The sequence below is a fragment of the Eutrigla gurnardus genome (assembly GCF_963514095.1).
Source record: "Eutrigla gurnardus genome assembly, chromosome: 13".
In the NCBI taxonomy this organism is placed as follows: domain Eukaryota; kingdom Metazoa; phylum Chordata; class Actinopteri; order Perciformes; family Triglidae; genus Eutrigla; species Eutrigla gurnardus.
Window position 1 is genome coordinate 19,767,631 of NC_139936.1, and position 20,675 is coordinate 19,788,305.

Here is a 20,675-nt window from a genome sequence, read left to right on the forward strand (position 1 = left end):
TCCTTGTTGCCGTGCAACACGACCGTTCGGCCCACGATGAGGCAATTTCCTGTACCGGTTATTACACTTCCTCAATCTCTCTGCTCCTGATTCATGCATATCCTGTCTGGTTATTCATTGTGAGGATAGTACCACATTAACGGGCATTTTTTTAATCCATTTCCAACATTTGACATAAAATGAGAGTTAGATGGTGTGTGTGCGTTTGTTTCCCTCACCTGGAGCACCAGTAGAAACAGGAAGTAGGCGTTAGCGATCCTCTGGAACTGTTCAAACAGGTTGAGAGGCAGGAAGGTGAAGGGGTTGTACTTGCAGGTCTTGATAGCGTTCGTCTGCGTTTAAAAGAGCATTCATGCTGTTGTTAATGGTGAATTGGGTTCTAGTTTCTTGAGCGTAGTTGGATGACATGCTGGAGACATTTGGTCGGGGACAAACTGCGGTCAAACAACATTTAAAACAGGAAACCAAAATTCTTGGTCATGATCTGGTCGGTCTGAGTTTACAACATAGTGTGTGACCTCTCGGGCCACGCCGTCATTATCGTAAAAATCATATTCTTATAATAAATGTTACGTTCAATTAGGTCATTAATTAGCCTCTAAACGGTGACATGAGCAGACACGCAGGTCGTTGTTCACGTAGCACCGAGAACATTGTGATCAATACTTGACAAATCGGGGAAGACGGGCCAATAAAATGATGTAATTTTTGACTTTTATTGTCTGTTTTGGCTGGTGTCTAATGTTCCTGCTGCCTCTGGTGTGAAGGTTCCTCCCTGACGACAGCAGCATGAAAGCAAGCATTATTACCAATTAATCATTCAATCATGTAGTTTGAACATGAACCCAGCAGTCACCTATCTTACGCAAACATTCTCTGATAGCACAGCAAGGCAATAAAACACAATAACCAGGTTGCCGCTGCAAACTGGAACACAAACAGACTGAGCACCGGTGGACAAACACACACACTCTGCATGTGAGGGTCATTGTGTCTTCTGTTATTCAGATGAATGATAAAACTTTGGATATGGAAATCTGGCTCAATGCTTCCGGGATGATTAGACAGCGTGGTGGATAATCACACTCTAGCGGGAACAAATATTTGATTATGGTCATTCTCTTTGAATGTCCAAAAGACCACAAAGTCAGGGTGTGAACGCTAACAGAGATGACAGATGGACTGATGTAACGCCACCGCACCCTTTTTTTAAGCTGGAATCGTTAAAGCACTTTATTTATCTGAATTAGTGTCACAGGAGAAAATATTCATATCAATGAAATTTGGTGCCAATCCCCCCAAAAACGCTTCTTTCTTGTAGTGTTGGAAATACTCTGTTAAACTAAATATAAGGTGAACAGGTTTCTGACTTAAGGTAACATTAATGTCAGTCCAGTCAATAACAATACATATTTGTTATGTGTGATTATACACACATACATATATGTACACACATGCAGGAGGAGGCTGGTGGTGTCTCTGACTGTATTGAGTTATAGTTGATGAGAAACATATTAACAGAATCAGGAAATAACAAAAACAAACATCCCAGTCTTCAGTAGCTCAACTCCTTTTATACACAGTTTCAGTGTGGAAGTAAGAGTTAAATAGAAATCATTTTTAGAATTTCTTAGAGGTGGAAAACTCTCTCTGGATGAAATTTCTAAAGTTGTTGAGGTTCTTTTCGCGATCAAAACAGAACCAGATCCTCAGAAAATGTTTAAAGAGAAATCATTAAGAACTCGCCATGTTAGAATTCCTTGTGTCATGGTGTTGTTAGTGTGTAATGAAAGCCGTTAGACTTCAGGACATTATAATCTGGTGGGAGACGATTGCTCTGTGCCAGGTGGTTGTTATCAGCCGGACTGTGACTCCGTTTATCACAGACCCACCGACACCACCCACGGATCTGGTTCTCCTTTAAACATATCCGTACACACAGGGGGGATGTGTTTACAACCCTTTTGGTATTTTTCCACTCGGGGGTCAAATGGACGGATGGTTTCAACTTTACAGTTTCCTTTTCAGATTTTCCCAGTTTCATATACATATAAATGAATAAATACTAACATAAATGTGTCTTTGTACAGTATAAACACTCACTTTGGTGTGTTTATATAATACATAAACACATTATGTTAATGTGTTCTTAAGTATTTGTTTTTTATCGTCTTCTGAATCAGTTTTGGGAAGTGATGTATTAATACAGTGTATTACAGTGTATTATATTTATCATAAATTCCCACTTTCAGAATATCTATTCATCATTTTAATACCCAGTGTTCTTTTTTTTATCATTGATTATCCTTAGTGGTAGTGCAAAAGTATCGTTTATCAATATTTCTTTCCTTTTCATTTACTCTTTTTGAACAAAATCATCCTCCATACAGACGTGGCCATTTTTGAAGCGACACCTCCTACTCAACTTGCTGTCCAACGTTTCCCTCTGACAACCAATCAGAAAACACCAACATGCAGGTTTTATTATGTATTATTATTATGTATATCCTTTAAAACTTAATCGTGAGTTTTGACCTTGCCTGCAGCAACACGGAGCACAAACTGTGGAGAATGAGTTTAACCAGAAGCGACCTCTTGGACTCTGGCTGACGTCCAGCCTCTTGATAGCGGCCAGCCGGCGGCGCAGCAGGACACGCCCCCAAGGAGAGTTCCTCCCGTAAACATTAGTACTGACTGATACGTGGCGGTAAACTGTTTTGTCTGTGAGGTAAGTGGAGTGCATCCGCCGCACATCCCCTTTTCTAGTTTAGAAGTTGTATAGAGGACAATAGAAACTCACAATGATGAGCTGTGTGCGTCACCAACAACACACACGACACACACTTACTGCGTATTTGAAGGAGAGGTTGTACTCGCGGTCGTTGGCGCGGAGCTTCCTCTCCAGCTCTGAGTTGAAAAAGACAGAAAGAAATGTTTGTTATTCATTTACTAGTGAAGTAATGGATGTAGAACAGGAACAAAGGCACTGACGGCAGCAGCTGTAGGTCTTAATCTTAATCTTAATCTACCCACAAGGTCACTCCGGGCAAGTACTGAATGTCTCATTAAACAATGTTTGAAAAGCACACTTCATTTTAACACATTTCAACTAAGCTGGTGAACGTGCTAAATCACAATATACGAGTGTGAAGTCAACGCATGGGCCTGAATGGCCTTTTAATGAGATTCCTGAAATAAAAACTTGAAGTTTTAATGGATTTTTAAAAAAGGCGGTTACCAACAAGCGGCTAAATAAGACTACAAAACATCATCACGCCCACTCGTCGGCCTCCCCAGCCGCGTTGTGTGTACTCGCATCAGAAACAAAAACCAGCAAAGTGGTGTACATTCGTGAAGATCCTAAACTTATTTTCTGCAATAAATTCCTGATTTGACGACAGAAATATGTCATCCCTGCAGCACTCTATAGAAAGGATTCTGATGGACCTCAATGGGACCTGCTTTTGGAAAAACGTAGTACGGTAGTCAATGGCAACAGACACTTTTGACTTTTTTCATCTGGTAAGTATCGTGGCATGAGTTAAACATATGATGTTTGCCAATCTTATTTCATTTACATGTGAAGTAAGTAAGTTGCATTTTGTCACGACAACTGCAAGTTCATAAAACAAATTCAACGCTCTAGAAAAGCTGCACAAGACTCTTTCTACCAACCGTTTCCACAGTCAAGAATGAGATTTGAACCTTAATGAGGAGTTAATTAATCCAGCCGATTAGGATTTACCTCTCTCTTTCTTCTTGACGCAGTCCACACCGAAGAACGACATCTTCTCTTCCTCCTGCTGCTATCTGTCCATCATCCCACTCTGAAGGAGACACAGAAGTTACATTGTGGTTGAATAAAAGGTTAAACTCTGAGTCACCTTATAACTTTATCACCAGGAAAGAAATAAACACACACCCAGACTGCTCACGCCAAATATGGGCTTTCTCCTGGAAACGGGCGAGTTTAAACCTCACTCCTGTTAAAGTGAGATTGACTTAATTCCAGCCATTAGGACATTTTCCGCAATGTGCTCTATGAGGTAATCATCCCCTGCTCTTTCTAAACGTTAAAGGTGAAAGCAGGTTATGGGTTCTCAGTACAGCTGGAAGTGGAGTTTTTTAAATAGATTTTTATATCTGACTTGTGTTTGAGTAGAGGAGGTGTAAACATAGAAATGGTGGAGACAGGGAAAAACCCAGATAAAAAAAACACTTTACTTTCATCTGTTATGAGTGAAACATTTCCACGATAAAAACCCTCTTTGAAACAATAACATCAACTCATTGAGGAACTAATGTCTCACAGCAGGTTGTTAAATAGCCAAGAAGTTTACATGAACACAAATTTCCTACTTTTTTTGTGTCACTCAGCGCGACTTTAAAACTAATGCATTTACACTGGAAGTATCGTTTCTCCTTTGTTTGTCTGCCAGTCGGGACCAAGTTAGACAATAAAACCACTTCAGTAGGTTCAGTGAAAATGTCCTGGTTGAGCTTTAAAAACCAAAATCAACATACAATTAGGTTTAGGCAATATAAATGAGGGTTAATTACAAAAAAACCTAGAGGAGAAAAGAGGAAGGATAGCCTCGACATTGTTTCACAGTCCAGTTTCAAGCTTTGTGTCTGTTTACATTTGCTCCACTACAGGAGTATGTATCCGCCCTCGCTTCCTCCTTTTCGATCTGAGAGCAGTTACTTTAGGTTTGCATCAGCCCTCGAGTCTTAATGTTTTCCCCATGTAGGGCAGAGTGACTCAGAGGGAGGCTCCAGACAGACCCTCGTCCAGCTATCTGCTCCGTCTGACAGTAAGGGGCCAATATCTAGAGCCAAGTCTGCTCCTTGTGGTCCGTCCCAGCTGAAAAGGAGCTGTTGCCACGGTTATTTTAGTGGCTTCCTTCTGGCAGCCCTAACACGTCGAGCTAACGGTCGTCAGCGGTCACCTGTGGTTGGAGCTCCATGGCTCGCCTCAAACCCAAACACTCAGTCTAATTAACAGTCATAAGCCTTATAAGGCTCCCAACCCGCTTCTCTATGAGTTACAAACCAGACTGTAGCCAGAGGTGGAAAGTTGCCAGGTACATTTAATAAAGATGTACTGTATACAATTTTAACACAATTGAGTATTCCTTTTTTCATTTCACTATTTCTTGAGAAAATATTGTGCTTTTTGCTGCTTGAAATGTAGGTTCTGGTTTTTACATTGAACATCTACCATCTCATTAAATATGATGTATTTTTATGCTTAAAACTACCCAAAAGTATGGTAAGTAGTTCAAATTAAAGCATCAATTTAAAAAACCCAAATACAAAATATACAATATAAAAACGAGGCCCATTCAAAGCGGCAAAAATAGAAGATTTTAATATTTATGTCTACCCTGGCTCAAGGAGACACGGTCACTCTGTGCAAAACAACATAAAGTAAAATAACGAGAAAAGCTTAAGCTGTGGTTTGTGGCAATAATGAGAAGGTTTGGCCAGGTGTCGAGTGTGTGATTCTGTGGAAAAAACAGGGAAAATTGTCCAAAAACGCTAAACAAAATTCACGAGAGAAAATAACTTGATGATGTCATAAGTGAAGGGAAAGTGTGTGTGTGTGTGTGTGTGTGTGTGTGTGTGTGTGCCCATGTTGAGGATTCCCGGACAGGAAACTTTGGAGCTATGGTTGCCAAGGTGACGTCAGTGCTGGAGCTATAAATATCAACCACATGTGTTTGTTGAAGAATGTGTGCGTTTAAAAAAAAAACAACACACACACACACACGGGCTGTGTTCTTTCTGTATGATTGTGTGTGTGTGTGTCCACATGTTGCCTCTGTTGCTTTGTGGGATTATGTTACCTTACATGTGCAAACTGTGTAACTTGTCCACCATAAACCCCCCAAAGCAAACAGTCCATCTATTCATTCACTCTCAATTGACCAACCAGTTTATCCACAGCCAAACACAGAGTCATGTGACCCAACACCTCCTTCTATCTGGTTAACAGGAAGAAAGCGGCATTTAAACTCACAGGAAGATGTAACGAGGCTTTACGTTTGAACGTCGGTGTTGAGGAGGGATTCTCTCGATGGGTTTTGGCAGATGCTCAGACTTTCCAGGCTTTACTACATCGCTGACACACCACCGAGACTAAACCGCTCCCAGTGAAATGAGTTATGGAGATACTGGGAACGGTATGCCAGTTAACCGTATGAAGAGTTTTCAACACAATATGGCTCCTCGCGATGTCTGTGGATCCAACGTGGCATCATGACTTTTCGTAAATATACACGCCACGCGAAAAGGCGATTGTGTGTAGTGATGACACGCCATAATGGCATACGAGTTGGCGTGTCATACATCAACACTTCATGAGATCAGTCCGGTGGATCAGATAAGATCATCGGACTGCAATACGAAAAGCCTGTTACAATCTCTCACCACTTTGTAGTTAGGTAACGTGAGCCTGAAATAACCAGACAGGCATTAAACCTCCCTTCTCTTTCTCCTCTCTTTATAAAGACCAAACACTGTAGTTATGACTGCATTATTTGACTTGAATTAACTTGTGACCTTTAATGTGTTTTAAAATATCGAAAACAACCTTAGTATGGTTGGCCGATCGTCACTTTGGATTAAAGGTATATTTATAATCAGAACACGTCACGAACAAGCAGCAATGAAAACATGCGATTCTTTGCCTTTGTGATGCTTCTCATTTCTCACACACACACACACACACACACACACACACACACACACACACACACACACACACACACACACACACACACACACACACACACACACACACACACACACACACACACACACACACTTTCTGAACCGTGGACGCAACACACACGATGGCATTAATACTATTCCAGGCAAACAAAGGTGGGTAACAGTATCCAGTGTCACAGCCACCTGTGACTGGCTCAACAGGTCAAAGGTCACACAGATGAATGGGAGTCTTGTCCGATTAGTGATCTCTGGTTTCTCAAACTGAACAGAGCTCTATTATCAAAACTGACCGCTTGTTTGCAACTAAAAGAAACAACCTTTTCCTCTGTGTGTGTGTGTGTGTGTGTGTGTGTGCCTTGGTGGTGGTGCTGGTATGATGATGTTTGTATAGCTTATCTGTTTCCATTCTTTGTGCTAAGCTCAGTTAATTGTCTTGTGGCTCCAGATCTATACTTTCACAGACATGAGGGTGGCATCGATCTTCTCATATTTACATCAATAATGAACAATCTCTTTAAGTAACTTTAATAACCAAACCGTGTATAAACCAGAGACTGTGGTACAAACAACAAGGTCGCTGATGTATTTATGACCATTTACATTATTTTGAGTGTTGCTGGAGCAGCTACAATGTTAGCATATCCTAGCTCTGATCGATCCATTCAGAAAACAAGCATTTGATGGAAAGAAAACGCTTCTCACAGCGGTGCACGATGACTAACAAGGCCACAAATACGTGAAACAAGTGGGGAAAGATTGGAATCGTTGCATAATACAAGCATACACACAAGCAAGACAGCAATACTGAAAAACGGCTGCAGTAGTCGCTGCATGTCTCTTTGTAACCATTGTTTCTTCAAGGTCCTGCAGTAAGTTTCTGTCCGTGGTCGTTTAGAGTGTCTTTATGGACTTTTTTTTTTTATGTCTCTTTGTATTCATGTTGTTTTGTGCCTCCTCAGAGTTTTTATTTTGTCTTTGTGGTCGATCAGGAAAGCCCTACCTTAAACTTAGTTAATCTATCCATGACTGAGAGAACAAATTAGTCTCCTTCATAAATCATCATCCGTGCTTGCACAAACTCACAGACACCTCAGAGAATTATGCGGTGAAGAACTTTGAAATTGAAATCAGAGCACTCAGCTTTCTAAAATCCATGACCCTGCAGGTTCTGTTGCATCTCTATCAACAGGTACTTGTCTTATCAGGCTGCTAGCTAATAATAGCTGCAGTCCACACTGTATAGAGTATAGACATCTAGAGTGAAGCAGAACCATGACCAGTCAATCAATTGGTTAGTTGGTCTACACAACGTTAATCTGCAACGCCTTTAATAACAAACTGATTATTTAAGACTTTTTAACCAATAATGCCAAATGTGACGGTTCTCAACAGGGACAATTGGCTACTTTTCCTTGTCTTACATACTGAATAGCTTTTGATTTTAAAACAAGATGCGTGTTTTCTGATGATTTACAGACCAAACCATGAATTAATCCTCACGAAAATAATTTGCAGAATAATGAATGATGAAGACAGTTGCTGGTTGCCGCCCTGGACCTTCGTCAATATTGTGTCAGCCCTTCAACAAGTTCCCGGTCAGCTTCTCTCTGTGTACATCCCAGTACATCCTGTATTGTTACAGAATACTAAAACTAATACCACGAAGGAGGCAGGGGAGGAACACTTGTACTTTAAAACCTGATCAAATTTTATACCATTATGTTGAATAATTGGATTTTCTATCCGTATGTAAACTGCACCTGCAACTGTTGGTTTAGCAAACCACTTAAAAGTGTTGTTTCACCATGTCTGCTTTCAGCCCTGAATTCTATTGCAGTGAAACGACAATTGCAGGAAGTAGCAGTGATAGTGAGTTCTCGCTAATTGCCCCCAGAAGCAACAAATCAGGGCGCGTACATGCAATGATGCAGCCACTCAAATGATTGCATTGTTGGGTAAAAGACATCAACAGTCTCCAAACTGGGCTACAGAAATACATCTTCCCTCCAGAATACTTCACTTTAGATTTGGCTGGTCAACTGTCATATGAGATCACTTTACATTCAAATGGTGACAAAGTCAAAATTCAGAGGGAAACACATTTAAGAGAGGGGGATTTTCTTCAAAGTCAGATGAAAGTTGGCACGAACTTAAGCAAAGATCTGTCCAAATACACCAAATAGTAGAAACTGTACCAAAAGATATTAGTTATTTTACAACTGCTTTACTTTAGGGCTGCGACTAACAATATTTTTGTTATCAATTAATTGTTGTTGACATATTAAAATATCTTGTTTTTAAATATAAATAATAAATGATTTAATCTTCATAGGAAACAATAAAAACCAGCAGATCTCTGGTGGGCTCTGGATTTCACCTGCCCACAGTTCAACCACAGATCATCTGACTGAAACCCACCCTCATACCCTGAGACTGGGACTCTGGGTCTGCGGTGGAGCTCAATATAGTTGGAGCTGTTCTACAAAAACCCACTGTTTTGCAGAGTGCATGCTAACTGCTAACTGCAATGACTGATTCAGAAATCTGGCAGGATCTCTATGCAGAAGATGTTGCACCTCAAGGTTCACAGCCTCAGCTATGAGCCTTGACGACATCAAATCTGTGAAAAAAGTGCAGATAAAGCCTGCATGTAGTCTCTATTCAGCTCTGTAGGTGCATATATATATATATAGCTGACCTGTAAATTCAACCATTTGAAACCAGTTTAATATATTTTCGTAACGATTGCAGCGCTGGAAAGTAAAGAACTAATGTTTTTCAGTTGAGTTCAATTTTAGGTAGTTGTATCTCTACATGAGTAGTTCTATTTGATGCTATACTTCTTGGTACTTCCATCAATCAGAGCTGAAGAGGAAACATGTCATTCTCTTACAGTGCACCTCAGACATGGAAAAACCTGCAAAAGGCCTTAAACTTTGACACTCAGCCGTCACTACGCCTGTTCAAAGGTCTAATTTCCAATCTTGTTTTCATTGATTGTAACAATATACTGTCATTTCATCTACAATGTTATATTTTTTGGCAGTTTTACACAGTTGTATTGGTACTTTTATTTAAACGATGGAATTCAAACTGACAACTAGGTTGAATAAACAGACAGAAGCTAACAAACTGGCCGTGCTCCTGTTGGGTTACTGATTAATGAATTACTGTGTGAACTTGAGATAACAGGACAAGTCGTTGCACATTTTCACTGATTGGTCTCCGAAACGTAAGAAGCATCAAACGACCACATTGTGACAGGCATTTAAACCTGGAGTGATCTGTGACTCTGATGCACCAACAGAGAGGTGAAGACCTCGTCCTCCGCTGGTGATGAACGTTAACAAAGCATCAGTGGAAAAGTGAGATGCGGTTATGACACGAGAGCACAATGCAGCGTTGAGCTCCAAGCGCCGCACCAAAAGACCCGAACAATCCACCTCTGAATAATTCACCTGACCTCTCAGGCCACAGAGCCACTCGTCCTCTCATCTTACCCCATAAAACCCCGACATTTTGATTGACCTTTTAAGCTCGATAATCTCCTCCGTGTCCAATAAAGGCTCAGACGCAGCGTCACATCGTTCTGACGACGAACGCCCTTAAAGACGCACGTTGGAGTCATTTGTGCTCCGGCTGAAAGAAACTGATTGAGATCAGATTCAAGGATTTACCTTTCAGGCCTCTTGTTGAGATGAAGTCCAGCCTCTATCATTCACTCTCTCTCTCTCTCTCTCTCTCTCTCTCTCTCTCTCTCTCTCTCTCTCTCACTCTCTCACTCTCTCACTCTCTCACTCTCTCACACACACACACACACACACACACACACACACACACACACAGTCTCTCCAATATTTTTGCTTCATCTCCTGCTTCTTGTAATGATTCATGACCACATTCTTTCCTCATTCTGCAACGTGTTACTTTTGTAAAACACTTCTCCTTATTAAGTTTTGTTTGTCATATTAACTGATTTTTCCCATGATGTCTGCTGCTGCTGTTGTACACCCATTCACGTTCCCCTGAGGATGAATCCTTATGATTGTGGTGATCCTTTGACTTTTCCTCAAGCGCCACCACAAGGTTCACATATTCTCTCTAGCACCATTATCAGGTTGAATTTTAATTTACTCAATATTTTGGTTGATGACCAAATACCTGCAGAACGGATGGCAGTCCCTTCAGCCTGAGTTGTGCATGTTGTGTTTAGTGATGCAGATGTGAGTATGCAATTCATTTTCAATTAAATACAAAGTATTCCTGTTGACTGATGATGATTGTGTTCTGTTCCCTCAACATCAGTTTATGACTCTGACTTTGTGCTTTACATGTACTGATAAGAATGTGTGTATATGGAGCTAACCACTGTGGATTACAGATAACAACAGATGTGTATCCCTTTTCTCTGCCTGAAGACAAGTGTTTTTTAAAGGCTACATCGAGTTGAGACTGCAAAAATATAAAGCATGAGGTGTGAAACGTTAGAAGGTATAGAAGCAGATGTAATGTGTCAGGTGGCTTAAAGAATAAACTCCATCTCAGCATTTGGATGTATCCGACAGCATGCAAACACACTAACAGGACATAGCGGCATGCAAAACTAGTCAGGAGTTTTTAAAGACAGTTTCAGGAGCCCCTGAACCTTTTTGCTCCGTCTCCTGTTTTCAGTGGTTTCAAGCTACTGAGTATATTTTCTCTATTTGCTCTACATGAGTACAATTTTTAATGCAGCCCTTTCATTTTCTGTTGCTTTGTTCTCCAAATTCAGACACAAATAATTTATATTCCACAATAATGTGGTCCTACTTTCCAGATTAATAAAACAAAAAAGGGTTGAGCTCCACCTTCACCAGCTGCAACTTTACAAGACATCTATATATTTCCCACATATGCTGGGATGTCAATGCAATATACTGTATACATATTCTACTTAAGTGAGATCTTGGAAGCAGGAACAGGAGTATTTGTGCACAGTAATTTCGTACTTTTCTTTTGTGTGTTGTAGATTGAAGCTGGTACAGCCAGTTAAACACCGTGTTATCATCAGCAGACAGTGATCTACAGGCTATGAATGAGTGTTTCCACCACATCCCGCCGAACACTTCAGCAGAACGTATCGTCCATCCTTCCTGCTAAACCGCACGGTTTGGGTAACCTTTGTCATCTTCAGCTAGAAGTCTCTGCGACTGTAACCTTCACTTCTGGGCGGAAACGCGAAGCAAAGCCAGGTTTCGACAACAGAACAATCACCGCACAAGAGCAACACCACCGACAATGCTGCCCGTAAAAAGTTATTTAGAAGTAGAGCGCGGTTCTAACAACACACGTAACCTAGTTGTTGTGGAAACAACCGCGAGGAGTGGAAGTTTCGTTTGAGAGGGAAACAAGTGAAGCCGACTTTTGTTGCTTTTCAGCCCAGACGCTCCAACTTTCTCCTGCTCTTGAATTATGTCCGTTACTTTCTCTGTTCAGAACAAAAGTGAGGACTCTCGCCCATTCGCTTCCTGTCCGCCTGTCTGCCTTTCTCTCTTCCTCCTCCATCTCTTCCCTTTACCCCCCTCTCGTCTCGGCATGTGAGCCCCCCTCCCCGCTTCACCTTGACGCCTCCAAGGTCAAGGAAAGGGCTTCTTACCGGGCGTCCGGCGGCGCTCCTGCGGTTCCAGGGGGTCCAGGAAAGAAAGGAGAACACGGTCCCGACTACGAGGAGCAACGAGGGCTAATGTTGTTCCTCCGGGCTTCTCCCCTCCCTCTCTCGTGCTCTCCCCTCCTCTAATTCTTCTCCACTCCTCCTCCTCCTCCTCCCTCCATCGTGGCGTCGGCGCAGCGAACTTACAAAGATTTTTAGAAAAGCAGCGAAACTTATTTGGAGGTACTTTTACTGAAGTGAAACTACGAATACTACAGTTACTTTAGTGGCATAAATGGAAACGCTTGTTCGGTCCAACTAACGGTCCAATTGATTAAAACAGTTGATCAGAATAATCAAAAAGAAAAAGTGAAACAATCCTCACATTTTAGAAACTGGAACCATGACACTAGGGGCATTACTGCTTCAAGTAAAAGTGCATCTGCAACATGACACTGCTTTAACATAAGAGGCTATAAAACAATAAGGTTAAACCTGAAGCATGTTTTCAATGAACATCTCAACCCTGCAGTACAAGAGTACAATCACTCCATGTTTACACTGTTTTATTGTTGTTTTTACTAATGTCTCACAATTCTGCCTTTTAAATTACTTTGTTTTTATACAATTTATCTATTTTTTACACTTAGATGATACATTGTTGGTATTCTGTGGACAGCAAATGAATAATTTCATTGTACAGCAAAACTGTGTACTGTGCATATGACAATAAAGACTTTAAATCTTGAATCTTGAATCTAAAATTACTGGTAACTATAGCGAAGCTGCTGTCATATAAATGCAGTAAAAAGTACAACATCTCTCTGAAAATGTAGGAGTATATCTTTATCGTTCACTTTCTTATATAAAAGGAAATACTCAAGAGCTACTCAAGAGCTGCCGTCGTCAACTGCGAGGAACCTGGGTGTAATCCTCGATGACCAACTATCCTGCACCCCCAACATCACTGCTGTGGCCCGATCCTGCAGATTTGCCCTCTACAACATCTGCAGGATTCGGACCTTCCTCACAAAGGATGCAACACAACTCTTGGTCCAAGCACTGGTCATCTCCCGCCTTGACTACTGCAACTCTCTCCTGGCCGGACTCCCGGCCTCTGCGATTAAACCATTGCAGCGTATCCAGAACGCTGCAGCACGCCTTATCTTCAATCTACCCAAATTCTCCCATGTGACCCCCCTCCTCCGTGACCTCCACTGGCTCCCTGTTGCAGCACGCATCCAATTTAAGACGATGGCACTGGCCTTCAGGGCCATCAATGGAACGGCACCCATCTACCTTCAAACACTGGTCAAACCTCATGCCCCGAAGCGAGCACTTCGCTCCTCTACTTCAGCTGGCCGCTGGTACCACCATCGCTGAAATCAAACAAATGTCGCTCAGCAAAGTCCAGACTCTTCTCTGTTCTGGTCCTCAGTGGTGGAACGAACTCCCAACTAATGTCAGGACAGCAGAGTAATTTGCCATTTTCCGAAAAAGGCTCAAGACTCACCTGTTCAGACTTCACCTCAACTCTACATAGCATGACCCACTAACACCCCCCACCCAAAAAAAAAAACCCTTACCTATAGCACTCTGATCGTACTAGCACTGTTGCTCTTAAGGTACTACTTTTTTACTCAGATGAGGATCTAACACTTGTTCTATTTTTAGCTCTTACTTTATCGGCAATGATACGTTGTGGTTTCTTTGTTTCCTTCTTTTGACAAATGTACTTATTGTAAGTCACTTTGGACAAAAGCGTCTGCTAAATGACCTAAATGTAACTGTAAATGTACTCAGTGGTTGTACTTTTAAGTTTAGTTTAGTTTTTGAAGTTACTCTTCCCATTAAGAATTTCATGCAAAATACTAATAACATCCTATAATAAAATATGATGCATTAAACACAATACTGCTTAAATGTTGATTTATCTGCAAAAATAACTGTTATTATATCTCATATAGTACATGTTAATACTTTTAAAGAAGGTAATTCTGCAAAATTACTACTTGTTGTGAAACATAAACCAGAAGGGGATACAGTAGACTGGAACAGAGGGCCTGTGTCGCCTCCTGGAGGGCAGCAGGGGAAGTCTCCTCAGGACTGAGGACGCGTTCACACTACCTCTACCTCCGTTGACGGATCTACTTTGCATGGGCTTGCATCACATTATGCCGAAATTAATTGTGGGTCTGCTCCGTTGCATCGCTCGCGTCGGAGAAACTGGAAAAATTAAACTTTTCGGCGCTGACGGATCCGTCAGCCAATCAGATCTCGGTCAGAGCTGCGTCTGCAAAAGCATCTCCCCATGCTTCCCTCGTCCAGCACCGGTCTGTCAACGTACGTGCAGAGTGTGAACGCGTCCTCAGTACCAGAGAACATGAGCACATCAGTGCAACACGTTGTTTTACTCATTCATGTAATAAAGGTCAAGCAGCTTTTCATTTGTGGTTTTACGTCTGAGCGGAGGTGAGTGCCCTCTATATACACACTATTGGTTTTCACCTGCTACCTGTTTTTGTATTATTATATATGTCTAAACCACTCTATCCTAGCTGGATGGCCGCGATACAGTATTTATCCCACACTACTGCATTCGTCTAAAGGGGGTAGCTGAACTGATCTTTCTTACAACTTTCAGATTTAATTTCCTTCTTCAAGAAAATAAATCTTTACTTCCTTTTTAGTATATTACTAGAGTCCGTATATTTTTAGTCCGTAGAAATGTTTTTAAGTGTTAAATCATTTTGTGAAAAGTGTTTTATTTTTTAAGAATGGTTATAATTTTTCCATTTTGAATTCCATCTTAGTTTCTAGATGATTACATCTAGAAATATATATATATATATATATATATAAAGTAATAATACGTAATATGTTTTAAGTGTATATGTTTTTTGCGTGTAGATCAGTAAGTTAAGCCATTAAACTATTTGATAACTTCCTCCACATTATTTTAACAGTGTAAATAATTTAATTTCATTTAAAATATCCAAAATGTTTAGGTATCAAGTATTTTAAAGGTCTAATATGCAACAATGTCCTTTGACTTAATAGAAGGAACGAACATTGGATGAACATTGTCAAAGCATTAGTGTTGGGGAGGGACAGACCCTCATGAACACCTTTCCTTTTTAGAAAGAGTTCAACACAGACAAAGTCAACAGACACAAGAACTTAATATGCTACACTTCATTTATTCATGATTCGCAGTAGAAATACTATTTGGATCAGCTTTAATAATACTGCGGTAGTTGCATAAGCAGCAGCAACACTAAAAGATCTTTAGGGCCGTGTCTCAATACTGTTTCCTAGTATTTCTCTCTGTGTCCCTCTCCTGCCGTGTCCCCTGTTTTGTATTTGTATGTTCGTCCATCCTTTCCTGCCTTCACTCTCCTGGCTCCTGATCACCTGATCACCTGCCATCGATGGACTCATCCCCTCTCCCAGTCTGTTCACCTGCCTCACCAGTTCATCAGCCTTGCTGGTTTCAATTCCATATCATAGCTTCCTGCTTCAAGCCTCTCTCGTTAGTAATCTGTTCTTCTGGACCGTACCAACTTTTCCCCTGCCTGTCTGGATGCTGCCTTTCCTGAGTTGGCTAGCCAGCTGCCTGGTCTTGATTTGGTGACCCAGATGCCTGCCCTTCCTGAAGCCTGTACATGTGAACAGTGGCATTGTCATTCTTGTACTGGGATGAATTTCTATTGCTTGTGCTGTTTTAATTGTCTGCAAAACTATTTTCTCCTGGTGGGAAAATAAAGATCTGTTCTTTTTGTTTTGTTCCAGGATCCTGGATCCTGGCTTTCCTGAGACGCTCAGCCCGCCACCTGGTCCTGATTTGCTGTACCAGATGCCTTTCCTGAATCCTCCGAGTCTTCAGCGAACTGTCTGAGGAGCCACCCTGACATCAGACCGTCACCTTTTGAGGTCACTCGCCTGACCATTTTCCCAGGAGTCCTTGGAGGTCACAGAAGAAAGCATGGTTTCCATGGCTCCCAACACCAACGGCTGTCCCAGAGACTCAGACGTCCAACACCACAAAACTGCCACCTGGTCCCGGTCAAGTCAATATGTTCTCGCCTTGTTGTCTCTTCACACATCCAGGAACCAGATGCTTCTGTTCCTGTGGTAAAGATCTGTTTAAGGCCTCTGTTAATGATCTCTCCTTGGTGATACATTCCTGGATTGTACTAACTGTCTCCTCCTTGTGTTCAGGATTATCCCTCTTCATCCTGTCGGCCTGAACGTTTGCCAACCCCTCTGAAACTCAGCTCAGGCACTGATGCTTGGTCAGAGGCCCTAAGCTTCAAACTAGGATGCTCTAGTCTGTAGCCTCGATTTTGGATGTGTGTGTCAGTTTGCACTCGTTACATAGTGTCTTTACAACATGTGTCTTCACGGGACCTTAACAACCTCAGTCGCTGTGAGCGTCTGATAATGAAGCTGGCGGGTTTACACTGGAGGCTTTTTAACATTGTTGCATTAGTTCCTTTACAATTTCCACATCATTGTTAATTTTGAAAGCAGGGAATTATTAATGCATGTTTTGCAGACAATCCTTAAGGGATGGTATGGTCTACTGTCTCATACTAATTAATAGAGAGGGGACAATGTCCATAAAAAGTGTTGAAGTGTTCAATTGTGACGTAAAACATGATTCCCATAAAATATGCTTCAATTGGATCCCTGCCAATTCTGCCTATACGTCCCTCACACATTATTTCATTATTATTCTCCACCTGTCCACCAGATGCCGACAGACTTTCCTTTTATTGCAGATCCTTCCTCATCCATCTACCCTCATTTCCTCATCAGCCCGCAACACATACCAGCCCTCCTTTTGACTGAGCCAGCTGCACCTGCCTTCCTACCAACCAAAATCTTCTACTGAAATCATTGAATTACAATTAGAACTTTTATGTATGCAGATGAGGCCTTTTCCTCTCCAGAGATCCATTAAGGGATTTTTCTTCCTCCAGTCCACTCTTTATTCCTCTTTCAGCTTGTTTGTATTCATTGCTGCAGGGAGAAGCACACAGAAAGGACAGAAGAGTTCTAATATAAAAGAAAACAACAGAAAGAGTGAAAATAAAGGCAGGTGACAAAAATATAGGAAACATCTTCAAATGTCCGGGACACATTTATATCCAAATTAATGTATAGATGATTTTATTTAATCGTGTATTTTAATCTGTCTTTGAATGATTTTGTCCATGTAAATTAAAGCTAATGTGCTCCACTCTTGATACACATTTAAGGTCAAAATGTAATATAATGTGGACGAAGGTTCTTTGTAATCATGGTGGAGATTAGTGGAGATTACATCCTTCCATTCACACCACACAAATCTGCTTTTCTTGTGTTAAATGAGACTAATAACTCCATCATTGGCTCTTCACGGGCCATTTAAAGCAAACGTTTAAGCCTCATTAATACAGTGCGGAAGTTAAGCTGATTTCTTTTTGACTCAGTCAAATTTTCATGGCCGTCCATCAATGTGATTTGACCACAAGATGGCGCTCTGTTCTCAGTAAATACTTTTAGGCCTACATGTGCTGATGTTTTGCTCAAAAGAAAGATACAGTTCTTCATCTTTCAATCTTTTTTCTTTTTAAATGTAGAGCTCTTATTTATTATAACAGAAATACCACAGGGGTTCTGTACTTCTCAAACAAGTGGCTATTCAGGAATCAGGTATTTCCTTTATCACCAACACACTTTGGTCCAAAGGTCAGATTCAGCTAGAGAAAGGAGCAGGTTGGTATTCAGTGTTCAATAAAGGAGAGTTGACAAAATGGACAATACAAGGAAACTGGTGTTCTGTGTGCTTCTGCTTTCTCTCTGATGCACACATGCTTTAGTAGGTTGATCCAGATTTTCCACCATGGTCTTATAAGTCATGGTTAAAAATGTACAGAGAAAAGAAAAGAAAAGAAAAGAAAAGAAAAGAAAAGAAAAAACTAACTGTAATATGTTACCAAGCCTGAATCCAAGTTAAGGGTAATTTATAAAGTATCTCAGTATTGTGTGGTCTTTGTCATTTTTAATCTTTTGTACTCAAATGTTTCCATTATATGTAACACTGTATATATACATCATAATGTAAGGAATTCCACATCGTTATAATTCAATTTTGCTAAATGTGAACTTAATTGGTGTTAGCTGTCAAAGGAGCAGATTCTGTTTATAATGTGACTGTTCTCAGGATGACCCCAACAGGCAGCATCAAGAGTTTAAACTACTTTTTTAAATTCCACATACCCTTCAACACAGGCCTGGAGACTCATTGCTATAACTGTAATTCCAATTTAAATGCAGAGAGAATTTAAAAAAGGTATCTGTATTCATCATTAGTCATATCGTTCAGCTTTTTAAAGAAAAAAAGCTCTGTCTGCTTCTAAATGCATGTCTTAACCACACAGTCCACCTTTAATAGCAAAAATATCAGTCGAGCTTAAAAATGCAACTGAAGGGGGCTCGGTCCTGTGACGTATTTCCCGCTGATTGGCTGCGCTTTCGATGTATGCGGTCATGCAAATGAGCGGGGTGGGCTCGTGGAAACGAGTAGGTGACGTCAGTTCCCTCAGTCGCAGAGAGCGAAACAAACATGGCGATAGACTCGAGTGGACGGGGGTTTACGCTAACTTTACTCGTGTTTTCTTGTGTGTTTGCGGGCGGGCAGACCGAGGAGGCGGTGGCGGAGTCGAGAGTCGCCCCTCGGATACTCGGCATGAGGCTGGAGAAGAGCGACACGCCGGCCGAGACCACCGAGAGAGGGGTGATTCAGGTGACCGAGGGCAGCGACGTCCTCTTCAGGTTCTACGGGCTCCACTTGCTCCCGAACAGCTCGGCGCTCGTCAAGTTCATGGAACTTTACTCCAGCGACAAGGAGGATGATACTTTCGGCGCAATCATGACCCATTCCAACAGGACTTGTTACGAACTCACGAAGGATATAGAAGTGAAGGGGTCCATGCTGGTGACCAACCAAAACACCTCCGGGGTGGTCAACCTGCGGGTCAAACAGCTCCGCAAGAGCGAGGTGGTGAAGGTGTTCGGCTTGTGCGTCCGCGACACCCAGGAGAAGGAGGAGACGTGGTACCTGCTGGACGACAAGGACGGCAGAGTGCGGGTGGTGGAGGTGGCCAAGTCCATGCTGCCCATCTGGCTGCAGGTGATCCTCATCTGCTTCCTGTTGGTGCTGTCCGGCATGTTCAGCGGGCTCAACCTGGGTCTGATGGCGCTGGACCCGATGGAGCTCCGCATCGTGCAGAGCTGCGGCACCGACAAGGAGAAGAAGTACGCTCGGAAGATCGAGCCCATCCGCAGGAAGGGCAACTACTTGTTGTGTTCGCTGCTCCTCGGAAACGTCCTGGTCAACACCACCCTCACCATCCTCCTGGACGACCTCACCAAGTCCGGGATCGGCGCCGTGGTCGCCTCCACGGTCGGCATCGTTATTTTCGGCGAGATCGTCCCGCAGGCGCTGTGCTCCCGCCACGGTCTGGCGGTCGGGGCGAACACCATCCTCGTCACCAAGTTGTTCATGCTGCTCACTTTCCCCCTATCGTGGCCCATCAGCAAGCTCCTGGACTGCGTCCTGGGCCAGGAGATCGGCACGGTGTACAACCGGGAGAAGCTGGTGGAGATGCTGAAAGTCACCGAGCCGTACAACGACCTGGTGAAAGAGGAGCTCAACATGATCCAGGGCGCGCTGGAGCTCAGGACCAAAACAGTAGAGGACGTCATGACGGCGATCGGCATGTGCTTCATGATCCACAGCGAAGCCGTGCTGGACTTCAACACCATGTCCGAGATCATGGAGAGCGGATACACGAGGATACCCGTGTACGAGCAAGAGCGGTCCAACATCGTGGACATCCTGTACGTCAAGGACCTGGCCTTCGTGGACCCGGACGACTGCACCACACTCAAGACCATCACGAAGTTCTACAACCATCCGGTCCACTTCGTCTTCCATGACACCAAGCTGGACTCCATGCTGGAGGAGTTCAAGAAAGGTTTGTGGCATCGAAATACACTCGAAACACCAACAAAGTTCTTATCATGCAGCACGGCCCATTTCAGAATAATGTTTATTATCTGGATTATAATTTTAGATGCATTCATGTTTACGTCACCTACTACAATTTGCTCCATCTTTACCGGCTGTAATATTACTTTATATACTGTTAAATTCTAAAAGTTGAGTTAGTGTTGTATTAATCTGTGAAGCATCATATGCGGTACAGTAGAAAAAGTACATTATTTAACTGGAGTGGAGTAGAAGTACAGTGTACCCTGA

The 20,675-nt window shown here is 42.2% G+C and overlaps 2 protein-coding genes across 3 annotated transcripts in view; one reads left to right on the forward strand and one right to left on the reverse strand.

Annotated features, from left to right (window-relative positions):
* atp8b5a (ATPase phospholipid transporting 8B5a) overlaps window positions 1-12,522 on the reverse strand; it is a 28,639-nt gene extending 16,117 nt beyond the window's left edge. Inside the window, exons 1-4 of the mRNA XM_084024056.1 lie at window positions 12,371-12,522; window positions 3,746-3,827; window positions 2,849-2,907; window positions 219-332 (exon numbers count right to left, since the gene is read on the reverse strand). Of these exons, the coding sequence (XP_083880182.1) occupies window positions 219-332; window positions 2,849-2,907; window positions 3,746-3,788 (216 nt within the window). The 5' untranslated portion in view covers window positions 3,789-3,827; window positions 12,371-12,522. The remainder of the gene's footprint in view (window positions 1-218; window positions 333-2,848; window positions 2,908-3,745; window positions 3,828-12,370) is intronic.
* Window positions 12,523-18,914: 6,392 nt separating this feature from the next.
* The window catches only part of LOC311023558 (metal transporter CNNM4), a 40,542-nt gene continuing 38,781 nt past the window's right edge, over window positions 18,915-20,675 (forward strand). Inside the window, exon 1 of one of the 2 annotated variants that reach the window (XM_084025473.1) lies at window positions 18,915-20,391. In XM_084025473.1, coding sequence (XP_083881599.1) covers window positions 18,978-20,391 — 1,414 coding nt within the window. In that variant the 5' untranslated portion in view covers window positions 18,915-18,977. The remainder of the gene's footprint in view (window positions 20,392-20,675) is intronic. The other variant, XM_084025474.1, reaches the window with a different exon arrangement.